Source organism: Opisthocomus hoazin, chromosome 3 (assembly GCF_030867145.1).
Source record: "Opisthocomus hoazin isolate bOpiHoa1 chromosome 3, bOpiHoa1.hap1, whole genome shotgun sequence".
Classification (NCBI taxonomy): domain Eukaryota; kingdom Metazoa; phylum Chordata; class Aves; order Opisthocomiformes; family Opisthocomidae; genus Opisthocomus; species Opisthocomus hoazin.
This window is the reverse complement of record NC_134416.1, coordinates 13751841-13775701: the sequence shown is the minus strand read 5'-3', so window position 1 is coordinate 13775701 and position 23861 is coordinate 13751841. Positions and strand designations below refer to the sequence as shown.

Genomic DNA, 23861 nt, shown 5'->3' with positions numbered 1-23861 from the left:
CTTACAAGTTCAGCATTAGCAGAGCTTTATTGCTGAAAACTAGCGAGTTGCGTTTGAAAAAAAAAAAAAAAAATTTAGGTTGGTAGACTTTATGTTACAGCATTTGCCTGTGTGGAACAGCAGCCAAAATGGCTGAGCGTTCTGCTGAAGCAGCAAAGCACGCCACTGAGGTTCAGCGCTTCCGAGTTACCAGCAGCAGCCTGAAGCGCCCTGCCTGTGAACGCAGCAGCCGGGTATTCGCCTTGTCACGCGTGCAAGGAGTAACAGGAGCTGCCAGCTTAGGCTGACCGTGAAATTGATCCTGAATCTTGATGAAAGGGGAACAGGGCTAAGAAACTGCACAAATGCAGACCACCTTTTCAAAAGCAGCTTTAATCTTGTACCATAAGAAAAAAAAAAAAAGCACTACATATCGGCTTCCATTGACAGGAATTTGCAGATAAGATATTTTTTAAGTTTTTGCAATGTTTACTGAAGTTATGTTGAATAAATGTAAGAAAAACAACTTTATACGTTTGGAAAGAAGACTTTAATAGTGTTGTTATATAGAGTATTGGCCAACTCAAGCGGGTCATCTTCTCTTACTGCTGCCATTATTTCCAGTATTTGACTAAAAGAGAAAGATTGGTATTAGAAGACTCTGAAACTCGGCATTGAATACATTTCAGACTGCTGCATGTGTATGGACAACGCACTGAGCATAACCTGGGATAAAAACCTATGCTGAGAGCAGCAGGGCAGGGTGCTGAGATATGCAAATAGCTTCACTTTTAAGTCACTAACTGCCATTCCCTTCACACTGAACGCTGGTCGCTCACGGGTACAGCTTCATCGTTGGTCTGTTGACTCTTGTTCGGAGGTAATTAAACAGCTTTCTGTCTCAAAGAAAGTGTCATTTTGTGGGTGTCTTTATCAGTGGTCTCCATTTTTCAGACTGAAATTCGTTAGCCTTTGAGGCCAAAGCTGCACTACGAATAAATGAGTGTAAGGCAAAGCTTAAATGCCAGCCGCAGCCTATCTGAGAGCATAGCTGCCAAGTAACTTATTCCTACTGCCCCATTCTCTAGATTAATTGTGATTAATGCATTCGGATATCTGCAGTAAACATTAAATGAGTGATTTTAAAAGGCCCGCAGCCTTGATACAAGCCAGGAAAAGGAGGCAAAAGAAATGGGATGACTAATACTAACACTTAAGTAACAGAAAACCAAGCCACAATCTTCTGTCTGTACTTGACTTTCTTGATTTTGCATCAATCATTCTGAGGAAAAAAAAAGTACTCTGTGCAGTTCCTAAGCACATCACACTTTCATTTATTCTAGTAGTAGAAAAAACACTTCACAGTGAAGAGTAAGAACCTGAAGCTTGGTACTAGGGTTTGGTGGTTTTGGTTTTTGGATCTTGCCTCTTAACTTAGGCCACAACTTAACTTCTTTTGTGAGGAAGACAGAGTAAGAAAAAGGCGCTCCTGACAGTTACTGGAATGCAAATGTTTTCCCAGATGCAGAATTAGTGCATTTCGTGACCACTGCTCTGCTTTGCAGCCAAACGGCTTCTTGATTTAAGGGGATGTTCAAGATGAGCTGGGGTGAGATCAGGCCTACACAGAAGTAAGTAACAAATACTAAAGAATTTCACTCGTGAAGAGCCTTGGTAGGGGTTACGTGTCTGTCCCCACATGGATGCAGCAGGATGCCACATATTACTGTAACACTGTATGAGACATTGCTGGGGGAGAGGGGGGAAGTCTCCTGTGGCTAAAATAAAAAAATACCTTCCAAGGGGAGTAGTGCAGTCCTAAAAATACCCGTAAAGCAGAAACATCACCATCAAAATTGAAAGGTGTCCAGCACCACCAAAAAAAGACAAGTGGAAAATTCCTGCCACCAACTGAGCTATATTAAACAGTATATATACCCTAAACATTAAGTATGCTTTGTGGCCTGAGGCTAACTTTCCCCTCACACCAGATCTTGCTACTTAAGAAGTCACAAAATTGCAATTCTCAGCTACCATACTTCATTTTTCCTAAGGTTTAAGAGGTTCTCAGGTTACTAATCTACAACTAGCATGGGTTATAATTAAGGGGACAGTAATTTTGAAATAAGGTTGAACTAAATATGATTTTGTTTTATAAAAGAAAGCAAAAGCCAAAGTATTGCATTTGTGTGCCGCTCTGGGGCAGAGTCCCTGCATTTCCAGTTCAGGGGTTTCTGAAACACTTCTGCTGTCAGCTGGCACTAGGGCAGCTGCTGACGCGTACCGGCTTGCTGAAACAGCCCGACTCGGCGACAGCAGAGCTCCGCCACTTGTGACAGGGAACTGTTCTCACTTGATCTCTTCCCCTACTCCAAAATCATAGACTAACCCTAGAAAGTCTTAAAATACTGAAAAAGCCCTTCCGTGCTAACGTGTACGCTTTGTCTTTAAAACACAAATCAATTTCAAAGAGTATTCCAAATCGATGCAACTGCGTAAAACACATCTGACCACGAGGAGATGCCACCATGTAAGCCCAAACTGTGCTCTTAGCATGATCGGTGGTCTGCCTGTCTCAGATGTCTCCCAAAAAAGCAGCAGAATTCCTTTCAGTTCGCAAATAAACTCCTGTTTAATGACACCCTGCTGAATACCTGGATTCTTTAGCACTATCTTGAGCAGTGTTTCCAAAGCTCACTCCCAACAGGCCATTTACACAGCTTTTCACAGAAATACATACAGTCTGCACAGCAAAACAAATCCTGCTTCTGATCGAGTAAATGGGCTCTGCACCTCAGCAGGTGCAGCTGAGAGCTTTATTTGCTGAAAATTCATGCACATACTACAGCGCGAGATGAAACCTTCCTGAATTCCTTGTTCTTTTCAGGGAGCTGACGAGGAGACTATGACTGGGAAGATGAGCGTAACTCACCAACCCGACTTCAGTAACAGTTGTGAAAATGAAGGCATTTCACCTATCAGTGCTATTTAATGGAGATAACTAAAGGTTTTCACTAAAACTATACATTTCCCTGCTTTTCACGCCTCTGCCAGGAAGCACGTGAGAAGGTGGCAGGAAACCGTTTCTGTACTTTCCAACTCTGTCCATAAGGCCCTGGAGTTTTCTTTCGCTATTCTCTACGCTGACTGCTGTTCTGCATATCAGAATGTCATTGGATCAGCGTTCTGCAAAATTATTTTTCGTCAGGCACAGCAGCAGAACAGAGAAGTGACCCTAACCAAATTCACGCTGCGGCAGTCCATCTCGCAGGCGCTGTGACACGAGCAGGGGCGCAGGCCCGGCTCCGTGCCCCAGTACCGTCCCCTCCCCAGCACTGCACAGCTCCACTGCTGCATCAGCTGCAGAAGTAACTGGAACAACGACTGAGTGAAACTTATTCATAAGTCAGGTTACTTTACAGGGTTTAACCCCTTCTCCAGTGTGTCAAGTGAAAAGAGAAACGGTACTGGTTTCACTTTCAGGGAGCTTTTTACATCCACGGTTGGATGGGAAATGGGAAAATTAAGACACTTTAAATTTTCCCACAGCCTATAAAGCAATACCTTGCACAAGTTTCAGTGAAACTGGAATCAATTTCTATATGCTACATTTCCAGTGAACTGATTGTTTTCTTTTTCTTTCCCTGTGAGATCTGAAAGATTTAAACTACTACTACAGTAGTACACTTACATTATATGGCAGGGTTCATTTCTGTCCTTCAAGCAGTGCCCTATTTCCCATTTCTTTTTTGTAGGAAACGTAGTTTTAATGTATTTTGATCCAGCATGAGTATTTTTCACTCCACACCAAGGCGCATCTAGTTTCATTTGAAAAAAAAAAAGCATTAAAAGTATGCAATCATTGGAGAACAGCATGAGATAGTTCAATCAACTACTTCCACAGACAAGAGTTCTTGCAATCTCTTTCTAGCAGTAACTTCCAATTCAAAATGGAATTTTAGCGATTTGGGCAATTTAACATCTTCACAATCTTTGGATTTTTATACTGTTACCTTAAAGATGTCACATTTTAAAAAATTAGCAATAATAGCACGTAACAGTTATTTCCTTCAAACTGATAAAGACAGCTAGATCCGCTGCGTGTATTCCACAGAAACCTCCTGTGTCCTTTGAAAGGTCTGTACTTTCACGTGCAAGTAAATGGAAGGATTTAGGCAGTCTGTAGTTTCCAAAGTGGAGAAACATCCCGTCCTTTTTCTACTCTGAACTCATTAGGTCTTGATTCTGCCTTATCACCGCTATACACGCACATCTCGCTGCCTCACAGTGTTGAAGTCACAAACTGACCAGATACAGGATCTTACCAGTCTCTATCATTAATCGTTCACTAGGAATCGATTTCAGTGTTTCCAAGTTGGCTTCTGTTTTCAATGAACTAGAAAATCAGAGTTTGGATAAAAAAAATTAAAAAGCGTGTAAAAGTAATTACTTTGCCTGTTGAAATGTTTTGCAGCGAAGGCAGCTTCCTAAATAATTTTGTTAGTGAATAAAATCAGCTTAATTTTTAGAAGTGCTGCCTGTAAATTCAAACTTTGCAGAAAACAGCACATTTGGAGAGTTACTCAGTGGAGCCGTCTCACGCGAGCGAGCACGCAGAACCCCTGCCTGCGCTGCCCACGCTCGCTGGCCTGGCAGCCCACGCGCCCTGCGGAGTGGTGCTGGCTGCCTGCTGGCCACACGACTGCGGAGAGTTCAGGCCGCGGACCCAGCAGGTAAAGCTGCTCAGGTTACGCTTGCATCAGCCTGGCATTTGACACGGCTGCTTAAAATTAGGCTGTACTTCAAACGCTTCTCAGAAGGGCTGCTTCCATGTCCAACAACCTCATTTATTTACCAACAAGGATTGACCTGAGGGTAGCAGAATGGACCTAAGAGCAGATTAACTCGCTGAGCTGTGAGTTAAGACCTTTTTATGGCTAACAGACTGAGTGCAATTCTAAATCTGTCAGATGATTGAGAGTCTAGTAAGCTTCGAAAACCTGACCTCATTGTTTAAAAGAAAGCGATGAGTTCACTACAGCTGACATTTCAAAACAGTTTTATTTCTTATAAAGAACTTACCAGCCGTTTATTCCAATATAGAGATCCAAATCTAATATAGCTGCTGCTTCTTCCTTTGTGCCGTCAAAAGAATGTACCTAGAACATATATAAATATAGATGCACACATATATACAAATATACATACTTCATTTAAAACTCCAATGATTAAAAGTACATATTAGTGTTCATTTGTGTCATAAATACCTCTGATCGTATGCACTACACATCAACACAAATATAAAGATGGGACATCGCTTACTTGATCCTGAATTTGGGCAAAGTTCAGACTGAAGTCACCTGAATACTGCAACAAAAATGCTGACCCCGTTTTATTACTAATAAATACGCATAGAAAAGGCCGATCCAGTGATACCACTTTTGGCCCAGGAACTTCCTGTAGCGGACAGCTGGGAGCCCACGCACGGGAAGCAGTCCTGCACACGCTGCACTTTCACATTCTCTGCTCAGCACTCCCTACCGGGCACTGTCTGGGACGCAGTAAGAGCAGTGTTACGTTCTCCATGGATTTTAGTCTGCTGGAGCGAGAGACACAGTCTGTTTGGTCATCCCAGGGACTGAAGAGGCAAGTGGCAGGCCACGAACAGCGTAACGGATCCGGGAACCGCAGCTTCCCAGCCCGAGTGGAGGAGCGAAGGCGACCGTCTGCCTCCCCGTGCTGCGAGGGGCCAGTCAGCTGCAGAGGGTGTCGGCTCGTCCTTTCTCCGCCAGCTAACCGGGTTTGCAGAGAAGGGAAAGGAAGGAAGGAGAGACTGCATGGTCTCACGTAAGAGCACAACATGCAAAGTGCTGAACTAGGGGCAGGTTTCTGTGGTAGCAGAGGGGGAAACCTGGGGACGGAGATGCTGTTGCGGGAGGCGTGGTCTGATGTTAGCTGGATCCAAGCATTTATTGCTTTTGGAAAACCCTGCCATAATGGAAACCTGAAAGAGCATTGCTGGACTGTCTTAATCATTTCATCCCAAGCTCTTCTTGTTGTGCTTTTGAATTAAAATACATGATCTGAATATCTAAAGACATAAAGCAATCAAAAGTTACAGCTGCATCTAATTTGAAAACGATGTCTAACGTCAGAAGCAAATGTTTGAGGTTACAGCTTCCACTGGGAACATGCATCTGAATTATCTGTGGTCTGAATGCCCCGCAGTTACAGACACTGAGAACTGGGAAAAGGCCAATATCAATTATAAGGTGCTTAAACTGTCCTTCTGACGGGCCAAGAAAAAACGCTCCTGTCAGCTGCAGGGCTTTTTCTCAGCCTGTCGTCTTACCTTGCAGAAAACCTGCTGAATAAGCAATGAAAATAAAAATACTAGAAGGTATTGGAAAACACTTAATGATTGGTAATAACTTGAATGATGCAACAGGAAGCCTACCCAGATTCCATGACAAACAACAAGTTGCATGTTAAGCAGCAATATTCACACGCACGCACGTAAAAATGAATGCTACACTCCAGTCTGTACTTACCACCCCTCCTACAAATCTATCTCGGTTTCTTCTCATTATGTCTATGAAATGAATAAAAACGTAAGACAGCTTTATAGCAAAGGTGAAAGATTCAGGTTTCCAGATTTTTCATATTCAGAATTTTCTCTGAATTTGAAATTCTCAAACGAAACCCACCTAAAAATTCAGCGTGTGAGTTTCTACAGTGGAGAAACATGGGCAGTTGCGTCTGTTCTGACAGGTCAAATTGTTTTTCGAAATACCTGTAAAATAAAAATCACCTTTAAACAGAAACTCAGTGTAAGAGCAAATAAAGACAGTAGAATAGTTTTTTTGCCAGCACTTGTATGTTTTTGTCTTCCAGAACTAAAGACAGAATTAATGGATTTGCCATGCAAAAGCTCTTACGTGTGCAAGGATTTAAAAGCAACTCTTCCCTGTGGTACGTTCACACAGTAGCGATCTACACTGGAAGACAGATAAGCAATGGCCAAGAGCATCAATATTGGAATAGTGCACACACAGATCTGCTCTCTTGTGTAGTATGGGTGTTGGGGTTTGGTTTTATTTATTTACTTTTGGAAGAGGAACTGACTGTTCCTTCTACAAAGTTTTGAAACGTCAGGAATGCGAGAGCGGGGATCACACGGAGACCACTATTTCAAGCAGCACCTGTAAAAGTGGCGAGGGCAAGCAAGGGAGCCCTCCGCAGACTTCTCTAAAGTAACAATCCAGAGGTTTTGTCTGCCCTTCCACGAAGCTCAGTCTTTCCTGTCTTGGGGTGGAACAAATACCAGTATGAGGCACCTTACTTCTGCCCCATTCTGTCTTTGTCGTCACTCTTTCAAAGTCATCCACTGCTCTCCCTCCTCTGTGTGCCTGCATCCTTTCCCTTTCACTCATTTTTATCCCTCTCCTACCTTCTACTCCTAGTATTCCCTTTGAAGGAGCAGTAAGGGCTAGGCAGCCATCCTACGAAGAGACATGAAAACATGGGCAGAGGGAAGGTAACCAGGCAGCCAGTTTCCCAAGTGCAGTTTCCAAAGGAAGCTAATTAGCGCTGAACAAACCCGTCACTTGCCCTTTGCAGCTAGTTCTGATCCCACGGCATTACCGCTCACCACTGCTGCCTGCCACGCTACAGCCAGGCGTGCAAACTACCAGTGCTCAGGGGCACACGGCAGAGGAGCTTCTGCGTGGCAGAAGGCCAGCAGTGCACGTGTGACACAGCATCCATAGGTAATCTGTAAGATGACATTATCTGGACAAGACAGGAGGAGGACGTTGCCTGCCCCAAGAAGATGGCACTGGACGCACACATTGGATTTCTTTCGGTGTTGCTGTTGAAAGCAGTCCAGGGCACTGGGGCATTCCCACCATCAGATATCAGAAACATTTCAAAGGCAAACGCAAGCGTCCACAGACAGCTGTGTATGAGTCACATAATCAGCAAAAAGTGGCAGCAAACCATTAGTTTGATTTACATTTTCCTAACATATAAATAAGAACAATAGACACAATTAGAGACAACGCAACTGGTCATTTCATTTTGTACAATTTTCACTATTTTCTGTATATTACAGGCTGATGTTTCTCTGCTAAAAGTTACCTCCCGCGTTTGTGAGTGCAGATCTTTGAGATAAAACATGTGGAACAGAAATCAGCTGTAACATTAAAAACTGATGTGAAAATTCAGAAGAATTAATGACACCTGCTTTGAATCTTCTCTGTAGTCTAGATACTGTGCTTAGTTTAGCTTGTTCAACTAAATATAAATATAACTGCATCTCATGATCGGTCTTGCGGTTAAATAGCTACAACTGCTTGATTATTGGTGGGTTGTTTTTTCTAAAGAGAAGACTCATTTCATAAGGAAATTATGTTTTAGAGACTGAGCTGCAAACAAGTCCCCTAAGTAAGCTACTGCCAGTTTCTGTCTCATTTTGAGAAGGGCAGGGGTCTTGTAAGTACAAAGTTTAGTGCCCCTACAAACGGAAAGGCAACTCCAGCTTCTTCCAATCCTAACAACAATGAAGCCTTCTGCATCCTGCTACTTCCCTTGCCAAAGAGAAGGGGGAGCTGGATGGGGAAGTTCTTGGAGGAGGAATAAAAAGGAAGGGGGAGGGAGAAGAAACCCTGGAAAAGCACGAAGACACCAGACAACAAAAGCAGTCAGTAGGAAACCAAACCTTACTTGTTCCAGAGCTTGAGGAACAACCTTTTTGTGTTGGGTGAGTAGACTGTCATTCAATATATGCTGTTTCTATGTTGCTTCTCAATAAGGAAGTTTGAAAATAATTCTGCATGGTTGGTTGCAGGTTTAGTTTTGACCATAAAGCTCAAATGCTGTGGTATTCTCAGGTTTGAGATCAAGACATTAAAGGACCTGAAGCAAACTGGCCTTGTTGAGGTAGAAGATCTCCAGACAAACAATTCTGGACTGACGTATAAATAACAGTGAATGCCATTTTGTTCACGGCCTCCCATCTGGTTAACAAAACTCCTGTTCCGCATGTTGCCAAGCCTCACAAACCCCTCCCAGCAGTACCGCAAAAGTGAAACCTCCACACACTTATCAGTGCATTTATAATGTGAGCTTCACCACAACAGGAAGGCAATACCTTCCCCTAACTACCATTCCAATCACAATTTCCTGTTGGAAAAGTTATGAGAATGGAGAAAAATTCTGACAAGAAAAAGTTTTTAGGTCTGCTTCAACAAAGGAATTTCATCTTTATTAGCTTTTCAATCCAAGAAATGGGATAAAAATAATGTTTATTTTTTACAGGTGAAAATTGTCCAGAAGAAAACACATCATAACTAACTAGAAAATAATGATTAAACATTAAACAAGACAGAGGTCACGCTCAGATACTACCCACTGGGAAAGTGCCATACTTCTCTTCTACGGGGTAACTCTGCAGCTGCTTGCCAGCTGTCCCAGTGACTGCTACAACACCTGAACTACAGGTCAGCTGAAAACCGGTGAGCAGCCTCCACGCATTTCATGCTCTGCCTTCTTTTTTTCAGTTCATTTATCAAGCACACACTGAATATTAATTTGAATAACTCGCTATGCAGTTTGCTACAGGTCACGAAAGCCAGACTGTCTCCAACTCCATAGCATGCAATTAGCAGAAATAAAACCAACCTCAAACCTTGACTATGTTTCATGAACATGTGAAGGATGAAGAGCAGGCAAAGGTGTCCATTTACAAAATACAGAATTTATGAACATGGTGTTTGCAGGCATCTGTCCTTGAGGCTTTCAATATTTCTTTAGGAAAGACATGGACCTGTTGGAGCAGGTCCACAGGAGGCCACAAAAATGATCAGAGGGCTGGAGCACCTCTCCTATGAGGAAAGGCCGAGAGAGTTGGGGTTGTTCAGCCTGGAGAAGAAAAGGCTCCGGGGAGACCTTACTGAGGCCTTCCAGTAACTGAAGGGCTCTGCAACAAAGCTGCAGAAGAAGTTTTTACAAGGGCACGTAGGGATAGGACAAGGGGTGATGACTTTAAACTGAAAGGGGGTAGATTTACATTGGACATAAGGAAGAAATTCTTTACTCCAAGGGTGGTGAGGCACTCGCACAGGTTGCCCAGAGAAGCTGTGGGTGTGCCCTCCCTGACAGTGTTCAAGGTCAGGCTGGATGGGGCTCTGAACAACCTGACTGAGTTGAAGATGTCCCTGCTCATTGCAGGGGGGTTAGGCTAGATGATGGTTTAAAGGTCCCCTCCAACCCAAACTAGTCTAGGATTCTTCACTCCCTCCTATTTCTTGCTTTCTGTTTTTTTCATCAATCACCCTCCTTCCAACTGCAATCACAGAATCACAGACTGGTAGGGGTTGGAAGGGACCTCTTGTAGAATTATTAGTAAAATTAAGGTTTTACATCTGAAAATTAAAGTTTATATGAAAAACGTAGCATTGTTCACCCATTGAGGAGAGGCATAAAATCAAAAGGAGCTCTGAGGATGGGACACAGCTGCAGCAGGCATGTGAGGAATCCACTAACACAGCAATTCTCGGCAACGTACCATAGAGGATGGAACGGAGTGGAGACTCCGTGGCCCTGCTCCGTGACGATAAAGCCGGAAGAGATGGTCCTCTAGAACTGGTAAGCAGCTCATCTGGCCCCCTGAGCCAACAGGTTTTCGAAACCTTGCCAAAATGCTATCATTTCATGAACTTTGCTCATTTTAATATCATTTTAATACCAAAACACACCTCCATCCCAAAGGCTACCCGCCTCCGAGGTGCGACCACCCCTCTTTGAGTCTGCGCCCTCGATTTTTTGTAAACTATACCTTTAAATGTGAAGCGAGAGAATTTTATACCAATCATGATAAAAGGTATGTATGACTACAGTCACTCAAACTCCACCTTAAATGTAGAAAGGATATAAAAATAACCAGGGAAACAGGGGATTTTCGGAGAAGATAACACCGTGAGCAAGTCAAGGGAAACTCCACCTCAGACTGCCTCTGACTACCGGGATCGGCCAACGGCTGAGCCTTGCTTCTCCCCGCCTTGGGTGAGACTTAAACTAAGTGCTTTTTCTCTCGGGAATAGTTACTCCCTAATGTTTATAGCCAGGCTGTATTATTTATAACCTTTTCACGCGTTTTATATTTGCATGTGCTTTCTTGCAGACAGTCACTATCACTGGCAATTCAAAAAACCTATATACCTGTTGCACAAATAAAACTGCACTGTTTCAGTAGCCAGTCGTCACAGTTTCTCACTGAACGCGACCAAATGCGGCCGTGCCAGTTCATGAGCACGACTGGACTGAAGGTGCAGACTGCTATTAGTGTATCCAGAATCGTGGTAGTTTAATATACATATTAAAAATGTGACTGGACTGGTAGTGGCAAATTGGACATCACTCAGAATTTAAACCTAGCCGCCCCTAGCCTCTCACTCCGGTGAAGAGTTAGAACACAAGGGGGTATATTTTCTGCCAAATTCCTCCATCCATTATAACGCAACACTTCTGTGGGTGTCCACCCCCCCCAAAGCAGGGTCACCTACAGCAGGCTGCACAGGACCTTGTCCAGGCGGGTCTTGAATATCTCCAGAGAAGGAGACTCCACAACCTCCCTGGGCAGCCTGTTCCAGTGCTCCGTCACCCTCAGAGGGAAGTTGTTCTTCCTCATGTTCACATTCAGAACTTCCTGTGCTTCAGTTTGTGCCCATTGCCCCTTGTCCTGTCGCTGGGCACTACTGAAAAGAGTCTGGCCCCATCCTCCTGACACCCACCCTTTAGATATTTATAGGCATTTATAAGATCCCCTCTCAGCCTTCTCTTCTTCAGGCTGAACAAGCCCAGCTCCCTCAGCCTCTCCTCATAGGAGAGATGCTCCAGTCCCCCCATCATCTTTGTAGCCCTCCGATGGACTCTCTCCAGTAGCTCCTTGTCTTTCTTCTACTGGGGAGCCCAGAGCTGGATGCAGTACTCCAGGGGCACCCTCACTAGGGCAGAGTAGAGGGGGAGGAGAACCTCCCTCGACCTGCTGGCCACACTCCTCTTGATGCACCCCAGGATCCCATTGGCCTTCTTAGCAGCCAGGGCACACTGCTGGCTCATGGTCAACCTGTCGTCCACCAGGACACCCAGGTCCCTCTCCACAGAGCTGCTCTCCAGCAGGTCCGCCCCAAGCCTGTACTGATGCCTGGGGTTGTTCCTCCCCAGGTGCAGGACCCTGCACTTGCCTTTGTTGAACCTCATCAGGTTCCTCTCTGCCCAACTTTCCGGCCCGTCCAGGTCACGCTGAATGGCAGCACAGCCTTCCGGTGTATCTACCACTCCTCCCAGTTTGATGTCATCAGCAAACTTGCTGAGGGTGCACTCTGTCACTTCATCCAGGTCACTGATGAATAAATTGAACAACACTGGGCCCAGCACTGACCCCTGAGGGACACCACTAGTTACCGGCCTCCACCTAGACTCAGTGCCGCTGATGACAACCCTCTGAGTTCTGCCACTCAGCCAGTTCTCAATCCACCTCACTGATCACTCATCCAGCCCACACTTCCTGAGCTTCCCTAGGAGGATGTTATGCTGAAGTCAAGGTAGACAACATCCACTGCTCTCATCTACCCAGCCGGTCATGCCATCATAGCAGGCTATCAGACTGGTCAAGCATGATTTCCCCTTGGTGAATCCATGCTGAGTATTCCTGATAACCTTTTCCTCCACTTCCTCTTTCCAATTTCCAGCAAGGGCTCTCAATATCTCTCATGGAAACTAGATTTATATATTTCATATGATATACTGAAATAGCCCAGATAAAGACTTTATCTCATTATCAACCTTAATTAGCAAGGACTCACCTACCACTTTAAAAGTGATTTCTGTTCCACCCTGACACCTCTTTCCTCACAACTCAATCTCAGTGCACTTGATTAGAAGTTTTTCACCACAGGTCTTCAGCTGCAGTCCATCAGATAGGGAAACTCAGTTGGGTGTGGTCATGTCCCATGTCCCATGTCCCAGTCCCTCCCCCCCACCCCCCACATAACATCAAGGCAGTAAGGATCTTAAAATATGATACTCCACCAGTGTTTTAGTTTACCACAGAAAAGAAACAGGTTAAGCTCCAAAGTGTGCTTTGCTGAACTTTGTGCACACTGAATTCTACCAGGAAAAAAAGTTCTGTCCACTTTGCTGAATATTTTACTGTAGCATTTATGAAGAAAACTCTACCTACTGCTAACATCTGGCAATTAGAAAAAATACAACTAACCACTGCCCCCCAGTGACTTGTTTACTCAGAACAGTAATATGCCGGCGCCATTCATTAATCACTCAGCTTATTTCACTTTATCACTTCCATCTTTCAGTCAGTTCGCTCTGTAGACAGAAGTTCTCACTACAAGAATGCGAGCTGCTTTTAGAGGCTGTGCTAGCTTCTTTCCATTCAGAATCTATGCTGCATATATTACTTCCAAACACAGATCTCTCCAGCTCCCGAGATTACCTTTATCATCAGCTCTCAATTAGCTGCTCTGAGCTAACACCTCCCTTGTTATAAGCTCATTTTTTTCCACTGCTGACATACCCTTTTTGACAGTTGTTCCCTTCCTCATGCCTTTCACTCAACCTAATTCTTCTTTCACACACTACAGTCATGTTATTCTCCCCATAAATCTCTAAGAGTTCTTGAGTATTAGCGAGAATGAGCATCTGTCACACCCAGAAACCCCCAAATTCTGATCAATTTTACAGAAAAAGACATGCTAAGTCTACACCAGGCAGGTAGCAATATTTAGTACAAAGCACTAATTGAATGTAGCCATTTTTCTTTCAAGTGCCATTTCTGCCAAAAAAACCCAGACCCATTCCTGCAAATTGCAGGTCTACACCTGACAAAACGTCACCTGGCAGAACACAAGATAGAAAACCTCCTGTAAATTGCTACAAGTCAATTGGTAGTCATCAAAAGTTTCTTACTTCAGCTGGATGTCCTTTGGGCAAAACTCTAATCTATCAAAATCTACAAATAGAAAGAACAAAAAACCCACTTAGTGTTTTAGGATTTTTTAATATATGTCTAGAAAAAAGCCCGAAAGTACAAAAAGAATACTTACCTAAGCCACATTCTCCAACTGCTATTACCTTTGTCTTATTTTTTTCAATCAGATTTTTTAAGTCAGATAAATACTGTTCAGGGCTACTCTGCTCAAATTCTCCACAGCGGGTAGGATGACAGCCAACCGTACTGTAAAACATGTCTAAAGCAAGATAGCATTAGAAGATTTTAAGAAAAAATAGAAAAAAAAAATATATATAAGGTATAGACAGTATCTGGGCTTTTTTTATTGCTCATAATTTTAAAAGAAAACTTGAACATCTTTATCTTGGTGGTGATTTTACTACACTGATATTTTCTGCTTTAAAAGTGTTAGACAGTATCTCTAATGGGGGGTGTGTGTGTGTGTTTGTGTGTGTTATAGTACATATTATTTAGTATACTCCAAAAACTGCAACTCAAAACTGAATTATTCTGGTGGAGCAGTCCTCAACACATCATACAGTTGTTGAGGCTGGGACAGACCTCTTGAGATCATCTAGAAATACAACTCGTTTCAAATGGATCAGGTTATCCTCAGCTGTAAGATTTGCAGACAGCATGAGATTTCCCTCGTGTGCCTCTGCATCAGCTGTTACAGAATTTTGCAAGCAACATCTAGCCTGACTTACCCAAGTATCTAATCTAGATCCCCTTAGTGCCAAAATTAACATTTCTGCTAAATGCCTCTATGGAGAATGTAAAGCATGAGGGGGGCAGGGGGAAAGACTATACGAGGCCCCGAGCAACTTGACATAATATTAAAGCTAGTCCTGCTTTGATGGAAGCGGGGAGGTAGATTGGGTTGGACCAGATTACCTCCTCAGGTTCATTCCAACCTAAATTATTCTATAGTTCTGTTCTGTAAATAGTACTTTAACATGTATTTTACTTCAAATACATACTGAAGTAATTAGTGGAACGGTATCTGCCTTTTCACAGAAAGAAAATGAAAGCTAGGAGAACCCTAAAGAGAAAGATAACTCTTTTGTTCAAGCTGGTCATGACAGATTGCTAAGTAAAAAACAAAAACCCACCAAACCCCCACATACTCCACACCATATAAGCATTCTATCTTCTTTCTAGAAGAGAGCCTTGTAACAGAATTTTTATTCCAGAAATTTCCTGTAATTTCTATTTTTGTGTAGAAACAGAAATTACAGGAAAGACTGATTTCTTCCAACACCCAGGGATCTAAAAAGCAACATACAGAAACTCATATACAATGTATTCATCCCATTCTGAAACATAATTTCTCATTCTGATCTGAGATTCTGTAAACACCTCCAGGGGGAGGTCCTTTTGAACTCCTAATTCTGAGAGTGAAGAAGGCTATATCTTTGACTGACAACGTAAATTTAAAGTGAAAATACCATTTGTCTGTGCCAGCTGCAACGCATCTCTACTATCTTGTAGACTCCCACCTGTAATCAAAAACTTGAAGAAGAAAAGTACTGTCAGAGAGTATGTTCTTCTTTGAACATCAAACTGAATGTTTAAGAAAACACTCAGATACAAGTCAGAATCTAGACAGAGAAGATCAGAAGACAATTACTAATGTATATACGACAAAGTTTCACAGATCAGTAACAAACCGCAGGAGCTGGTAAATACACTAGGTACCAAAACCTGGATTTTTTCTTTATCAAGTATCTTCTACACAAAGTATTTAAATCATAAAATGAGTAAAATACTTCCATTTGCAGCAATATTAACTTCATTAGACAATGACTCAAGAAACTTTATTTCCATTCAAGAAATGATACTCAGAAACATTCTCCCTGTCTTACAGGTGGAGAAAGTAAAAGCTCGTTAACACCGCAAACAAGACATGAGTAAGTAAGTAGATAAACCAACAAAGGAGTTGATATCAGAGTCAGGATTACAAATCTAAGAATTTCTGACTCCAGTCTTTTACCTTAAGATCAAAGGTCATCAAACCAGAATTGTTGCTTACAGTGTTTTCAGAACCACCACTTGCAGGATCTCGCACCCTAGGTCCTAATAAATCCTGACTACACTGCTTTTGGACAACTCTTATCCCTACACACGCTACACCAGACTCAGTCAGCACCGCGTCAGATATTTCTGCAGTATGGTCCATTAGAGACAGACACATCCCAACAGTATCACCAGAAAAATAAGTTAAGCTGAAATTGGCTCAGTGTACCCACAGCACAGGGCAAAACTTAAAAAAAACCCTACCATAAATCAGCAGCTATACGGAGAAACAGAAATATTTTCAAATAAACAGATTAAGTTTCTAGGCGAGTAGAAACAATCTGGGATGGAATAGACTTCTGATGCTGTACAGGCCAGTGGCAAGAGTGAAAACATAGCTAAGGACACAGAACGCCTGAATTCCATTTCTGAATCCCCTGTGCATCTTGAAAAAGTTATACAGCTAATTTATTTTTGATGATAAAATACGGAAATTGCCACTTAGTTTCAGAGGGTGGTATAAAGATTAAATAGTACTTATATAGCACATATAAATGCATTAAAGTGACTATAATTCTGTGTTTGCTGCAGTGTGGTAACTTCTCCATCACTAGAGTTTTCTTTTTTTGTCTCCCAGTTTATTTCCCACCCTTTTCAGATGACAGCCTTTCAGCAAACTTCCAAGATGTCTGTACCTCTTCTAGAGGGGGGTTTATTTCTTTATTTCTAATCCACCAGCCTTATTAGTGCAGTACAACAGTTTGTGGCAGTGTGAATTGTATTTTATTATAATTCCTGTTTTTTTCTTGACAATTCATTCCGTTTAGAGAGAGAGAGAGATAGGCAGTTTGGACTATTATAAATAAAAGAGTGTGGTCCACTGTCGAAAACACTGATTTCAAGCTGAGAGTTACAAACTTGTTCACAATGATGCTGTTTTAATACATGTAAGCCAGTATTTACTAGCAGACATTCATATGCCTCAGCTGTAAGAATTTTATGGGCACTCCCAGCCCTTCTGCAATTACCAATTTCTTTACATACAGGAACATCTGAAGGATCGCTATTAGAAGGGCTTTCAAGTTTTGATCTGTAATGGTAACTGCTGAATGAGTCACTCAGGATACAAGAAGACAGGAGTGGCTGCCTATACTGCAACTAACATGGAAAACTACATACTAGTTGACTGCAGTAGATCAGAGATGATCTTCCTGTTGAAACCATACTAAAGAAATTCTACGTGCATATCACATATGCTACCACTGAACTTAAACATTCACCATCTAATGATCCGTGCAAATGGAAGACAATGCTCTGTGCAGAATGCTTCTGCTTTATGCTACTGAAGAATGCTACTGCATTTGCCATTGCCAGTTCCAGAAACATTTAATAGCGAAGCACTAAAAAACCCCAAGTATTAGGAAGTAGTTTAAAACAGTAAAAGAAACCTTATGATAAGAAATTACCTTTTTAACACCAACTTTGACTGCTCTCTCTACCACATCCAAAAAGTCATCTGTGAAAGTTCATAAAAATATCATAAATTGAACTTAAGGTTTTACAGCATAATTTAACTCTTTTCAACTAAAAATTACTTTCATGCAGTCAAAATGCCTATCACAAACAATCTTTAAGCCACACTTGATTAATCTTTAGAAGACAATAAAAAATGCAGTAACTGAAGGTCCAATTTGAATCCAAGAAGTCAACGGAAGTTTTTCACATACTTTAGTAGACTCTGTTTTTACATATATATCTAAAGGCCATGAGAGCAAAAAAGCATCAGTTATAATTAGTAACTATGATTCAGCAATGCAATACTTTGATAGTTTATTGTTCATAACTCAGATCAGTTTCTTCCATGCAATCCTAACATAATAGATCAGCAATTTTCCATTTTGCTCTAGAAGCAGTTACCTGTATGACAACTTAACAGTAATTCAGTAGAAGAGAACATATTTTGCTTAGAACATCTAACTTGTTTTGTCACACTTTCTTCTTCAAAGCCATAGTAAATAATAAGCATCCAGTTTCTGAGGAGAAAAAAAAATTCTAACCTCACTTTCTGACAAGTAAGAGGCTTCCCTTTTAACAAGAGGGATGGTGTCTTTCAGCAGCTACAAAGAAACATTTACCTTGATGTTTCTGTGTTCCTCTGTAAATTCCTCTGAACATAGGATCTGTTAGGTTAATACCAATATCTAGGAAGAAAAAAATAATACAGAAATCAGATGTTATAGCTGCGCTCCACGTTTCGTTCTGAGCATTAGCCAACTAGGGGAGACAATGGAAAGCAAAGTAGTCCCCGACTACCACATTGACAGGCCACATAAAGCTGAAGCATAACTTTACTTGCGTAATGTGAGAGCTTACTCCTTACTAGAAGTGACAAAAATAAATTTTTTGCCCTCTGGGCAACTCCAGACTTATTCTGAGTGTATAAGGCACGCCCTCATAATTACCAAAGCTAACACATATACTGCTTATTGCAATTAATTCTGCTTTTCGCATGAAAATACAAATTTATCTCTACCAACAAGTAGCAGCAGGGAAGGAAAAATGCAGCATCTCACGCACTGCCTTTACACGGGTGGGAACAGCAGCAGACAGCCCGACAAAAGCCGCCCAAGACCACCCGGCCCGGCCAGCCGCAGGAAGCAGCAGCCCGGCAGCGCGGCCCTCCTCGCTCGACCCCCCGGGCTCTCCCCCCTCCGCAGGCCGCAGCGCGGGGCAGCGGCCCGGCTCCGGGAGCCACCGCCCCTGCAGCTGCCGGAGCCCACACCACCCAGGGTAACACCGGGCCGCTCGGCCACGCACAGAACGCCGATCTGAGCCCACCTGCCCAAGTCATTTACACCCTTCCTGCCGAACCACGCGAGTATTAACGCGCTCACCCCAGCCAAATCCGCTCAGTCACCAGCACTAACGCGCCGGTGTAGAAGAGGGGATGAGGGGCGGCCAGAAAACTCGGGGCTGAGGGGTGGCTTTGCGGAGCCCCGCAGCAGCCCCTCGGTGCCCCCGGGACAGCAGAAACGCCCCCGGGGACTCCCCGCAGACACCGAGCGGGACGAGGCGGGCGAGCGGCCCTGTCACCGGGGCAGGCCCTGTCACCGGGGCGGCCCCGGCTGAGGGGCAGGCCCTGTCACCGGGGCGGCCCCCGCCCGCCGCGCTCGGCCCCTCACGGGGTGGGGCACAGGCGGCGGCGGCTGCCCCAGGCCGGGGGGGAGGCGACGCGACCGGCCCGGCCGGGGCCGCAGACACCCCCCCCCCGCTGTCCCCTCACCGATGAACTTGGCGCGGCTCATGGCGGCGGCGGCGGGAGGGAGAGCGGCGCGCCTGCGCGCGGCGACGTCCTCCGCCGTCCCGTCAGCCCCCGCGCGCGCGAAGGTGAGGCGTAGGGCAGGCCAAGATGGCGGCATACCTGACGCACCAGCAGAAGGTGCTGCGGCTCTACAAGAAATCCCTGCGGCACCTGGAGTCCTGGTGCATTTACCGGTGAGGGGGGAACGGAGGGGGGGTCTGGGGACGCGGGGAGAGGCCTGGGCTTCGTGGGAGCGGGGCCTCTCTGCTCCGCACTTAGCGGGGGGGGGCTGGGGGGGCTGGGCCTTCCCTGCCGGCCCTCCTCGCCTGGACGGGGCCTGGGGCTCGACTGGGGCTTTGTCCCCTTCCCTTCCCCCAGGCGCGGCTGAAGGGGTGAGGACAACGCCTCTGGGTCGCTTGTCCACGCGTGCCACGGAAAAAAATGCAGAACGGGAGCTGCTGGTAGGCCCTGGCCAAACCCTGTCCTTGCTCAGGGGCGGCTGATGGTGTTGCCAAGCTTTATTTCTCCATGCGATTAGTTTTTTTTCTCTAATGTATGGTCACTGTGCTTAATCTCTGTCTGTAGAGATAAGTACCGCTACTTTGCCTGCCTCCTGAGAGAGCGATTTGATAAGAACAAGGATGTGAAGGACATGGTGAAAGCAACAGAGCTGCTGAAGGCAGGCGAGGAGGAGTTCTGGGTGAACCAGCATCCCCAGCCTTACATCTTCCCTGACTCCCCTGGGGGCACTTCCTATGAGAGATACGAGTGCTACAAGGTAAAGTGGCCCGTGAGGTTGCGCCTGACTGTGCTTACCCTCCTGTTCTTTTAGTGAATGTAAAGTGAGTGCTGGAAGTGGACTTTCATAGGGCTGCAGCTTGACTCAGCAGTATTGTTTCTCTAAAGGTTCATTGCTGCTGAACGTCTTACTGCATGCATGGGAGAAGCTGTGCTGCTTGTCTGATCCTTGAAAATGGAGTTTGCCGGTCTGTCTGGTGACAGTTAGCTTCTTTTTGCTGGGATAATCATTAGCGCTTTCACCAAATGGAAGCTGCTCCACAATGGATCAGGCAGGCCCGGTGAAAGGGTTGGAGCTGCGCTGTGAGAGCAAACAAGGTAGAGGAAGCTGTGCTACCCTTCGTGGTGCCATCTGGTCACAGCCTTGGTTTCTCTGTGGTCTGGTCAGATGTTGGCTTGGCTGCTGAGGGACTTCACTCAGTCCCATCGTTCGTCCAGCATTTTGAGTAATGGTACAAATTATCGTTTCCCTTCATATGCTGTAGTGCCATATGTATTTGTGCATCATGTTGTGATAGGTGGTGTGCCTAAAAAGAGAAGCAGTATTCTTGGAATCTTAACGCACTAGTAGAGGCTCTTTTTCCCCCTAGGTTGTTCTGTTTAGGAGTAAAGAAACAGGTTTTGTAGAAAAACACAGGGTTTTTGCTTTCTTGGCGTTGGCTCCTAATGCATTACAAGAAGTTAATAGTAACCTAGAGAGTGCGTGCACCTGCTTTCTCCTGAATTTGAAGAAAGTGCTGACACAGTACTAGATCAGATCTTTATGCACAAGAAGCCATGTGAAAGGAAGAATCTCACATAAGATTTATCAGGGGCAGAAAAAAGAACATATGAGTGAAAAGGGATGAGGACTTAAGCTTATGCCAAGGTTGTGGGGCTTAGCAGTAGTAGAGAGAATAGTGAGAGAATCCAGACAGAAAAAAGGCCAGTTGAGAAATAAGTGGTCAAGATTGGTCTTTGCATAGAAACAGAAACTGGTTTATGTTCTTTTCTTTGCCCTGTTTGACATGCTAAAATTGTCCTTCAACAAAATGTCTGTCACAAGGATTTGGCTTGTTGATGTATCAGTGACTGTCCATCGTGGATGTTGCTACAAAATGTGGTTCTTACATCTCAGCCTGTTTGGTGGTTTTAGTTGATGTTTGATTTGTGTGGATTTTTTTTTAATTTATTTTTAGCAGCTCTGATTCTATTCAGCAAAAAGTTTACTTGGGGATGAGAATCACAGGAATAAACTGGAAGTGTAACTGTCACTGGATGAATGATGGTATTGGAGCATCTTACTAATTTTCTTTTTTAAGAACTGTTTTGGGGGTTTTTTTTGGTGGGCTGTTTTGTTTAATGTTGCTGTCTTTAAAATGTTATCATTAAGTGATACACTGCTGTAGAATTCTAAATTTTGCTTTTTTTTTTTGACTGGGCATCTTAGAGGTCAGACCATTATCAAGATCTTAAAGGCTGCTTATGTTTTCACTAGTTGTAGACAAACGGAAATGAGCTGTCAGGTTCTCTTTCTGTCAAAGAAAATGAATTTGTCGTTGAAGGAAAGGATCTCTCTAAGGTGCTGCCTGTGGGAGAAGGAGGGAAGAAATGAGATCTTCTCTTCCACCACATGGAATCATTTCATGAGTGAACTGAGATGACCTGGGACTTATCTTTGGGATGCTGTGATTTAAGCAAGTCACTATGATGTCTTCTATGACTTGGGACAATGTGTACAATGAAGATTAAAAGCACTGATCTCTGCCATATAGTGCCTTGAGACTAACAATAGTCAGGTAGCTCTTAAATGGTATTTTTATGTAGTACTTTTATTCCCTGGGTTATTTATAATTTTAATACTGGCTTTTAATTAAGTTCTTTTGTATGTGTGTAATATCTATAACTGCATGTATAAAAATAATTTAGATAAATTATATTTTTCTGTAACAGATTCCTGAATGGTGCTTGGATTACTGGCATCCTTCTGAGAAGGCGATGTATCCTGATTACTTTGCCAAACGAGAGCAATGGAAGAAGCTGCAGCGGGAAAGCTGGGATAAAGAGGTGAGTGCTTACTCGATGCAAAGCGAAGCCTCTTTAGCATGCGAGTGTTTTGTGTGACCTTTAGAGGTGTTCTTAGAAAATATTTGAATGCCTACTGCGGTCTCAGTTAGACTCTTTTATTAGAACTATTGTTAGCATGAAGCACTGGCTTGACCTAAGACACCTACACGGAGATCTGAGTGACAGCTTAAAAGCTGTGAAGGGAATTTAAAGTTAAAGCTGAACCTGCAGCTGTGGTTCTGTTAATGCAGGGCTGCCGTGGCAGCTTTGCTAAAGGAGATTCCAAAGTCGGATGAGCAGAGATTAATGACCAGATAATTCCTCTTCTGAGTTGTGAAGCTCTGAACACTTTCTGGTTGCACCTTTGAAAGTGAATTACCACGGTGTTCATCAGCTGGGAATCGAGACTAATTCCTGGCCATCCTGAACTGAGATTCAGTGGGAAGAGGTTGGTGTTCCTAGAATAGTTCTTTAATCCAGTTGAAGAGAAATAGTTGGATTGTATGTAGTAGGGCAGTCGTGTCAGAATTAACGTAGTGGCAGCCAGCACTTGCGCTGCCTCAAGAAACATGTACTGGGAACATCTAAAGGGCTGCTGGTGGCACGCGGAAACAGAGGTCTCCTAAGGGCTGGAATGGGAGTTGTGTAGGACTTGCAGTTGTCTGGCAGGTTTCAAAGCAGCAGGAGAATGCCGTCTGTTTAGCAATTGTAGACATGAATTACGTGGAAATAATCACCTTTTAAGTAAAAAATTCTCCTGTAAAGCACTTTTTACTCCTAAAAAAAATCCTTCTTAATTAGGTAATAAGAGCCTGCAGTAATTACTGAGTTTAAGTGAATACTGAGAAACATGAAGCCTGGCTCTCAACCGAAGGCGTTACTGCTGGTTCTTCTGCTCTGAAATGGGGGCCCGTTTTGTTTACACGTTATGGAAATGTGCATTTATGTACTAAAGGAATTGTATGTCTTGTCTTCTAGATTAAGCAGCTAGAAGAAGAAACTCCAGCTGATGGCCCCAAAACGGAAGCTTTGCCTCCAGCCCGCAAGGAGGGCCACCTGCCCCCGCTGTGGTGGCAGTACGTTACCCGACCTCGTGAAATCCCCATGTAAAAGCGTTATTTCACATCAGAATTGAAGCGGTCTGTCTCCTGGGGGCAGCAGACATGTCAGTGATTGCATGCTACTCTAAGTAATACAAAATAAAGCCAAATGAAGTAAAATAGAAGGCATTTTTCTGACATACCGTTCTTCTACTATAGCGTGCACAGGCTTGACTTCCAGTTTGCGCAGTGTAGAATAGATGGCTGATAGCATCTACACTATAGACCTGCAACGTCGGAGGACGCTGCCCAGCCTGTGGGGAGTTAATGGGATGCTCACACCAGAGCAAGCTTGAAAGGTGAACCTACATTGCAGCTCTCACAGTAAGAGTTAGAAAACTCAGCTAGGAGACTGAAAAAAATGGCCACGTCAAACTTGTGTTCCCTGAGGAGGAGTGTGAGCTTAAAGGTGGGAGGAGAAGCCGGTTTGCTGGGGGACTGGATCAAACCATAAGCAGCTAAACTGTGAGTAACACTGGGTGGCCAGAGCCTGACTCCCGCCGTGGAGAAGTGGGGAGGGAGGGGGGCCTGGAGGCAGTGGATGAGAGTTAATAAACAACAACAGCAGCCTGATAACTTGGAATGTGGAACT

General features: G+C 43.9%; 2 protein-coding genes across 6 annotated transcripts; one reads left to right on the top strand and one right to left on the bottom strand.

The window, feature by feature from the left end:
- Nucleotides 1-506: 506 nt before the first annotated feature.
- TATDN1 (TatD DNase domain containing 1) lies at nt 507-19398 on the bottom strand. Of its 5 annotated transcripts, none has more exons than XM_075415588.1 (13): nt 19308-19332; nt 18160-18225; nt 17942-18057; nt 17491-17540; nt 15457-15520; nt 14103-14246; nt 13966-14008; nt 6687-6772; nt 6531-6571; nt 5062-5138; nt 4305-4375; nt 3671-3797; nt 507-610 (listed from the first exon to the last, which is right to left on the bottom strand). In XM_075415588.1, exons 3-13 carry the CDS (start codon nt 18048-18050, stop codon nt 508-510), a joined length of 915 nt encoding a protein of 304 aa, XP_075271703.1. In that variant the 5' UTR covers nt 18051-18057; nt 18160-18225; nt 19308-19332; the 3' UTR covers nt 507. The 5 variants fall into 5 exon arrangements, with proteins under 5 accessions (XP_075271703.1, XP_075271704.1, XP_075271705.1 ...); XM_075415589.1 differs by lacking the exon at nt 19308-19332 and adding an exon at nt 18919-19241; XM_075415590.1 differs by lacking the exon at nt 17942-18057 and having other exon boundaries at nt 19308-19398.
- On the top strand, nt 19387-23394 carry NDUFB9 (NADH:ubiquinone oxidoreductase subunit B9). The gene is made up of 4 exons (XM_075415593.1): nt 19387-19519; nt 19911-20103; nt 22056-22169; nt 23148-23394. Exons 1-4 carry the CDS (start codon nt 19434-19436, stop codon nt 23277-23279), a joined length of 525 nt encoding a protein of 174 aa, XP_075271708.1. The 5' UTR covers nt 19387-19433; the 3' UTR covers nt 23280-23394.
- Nucleotides 23395-23861: the final 467 nt, after the last annotated feature.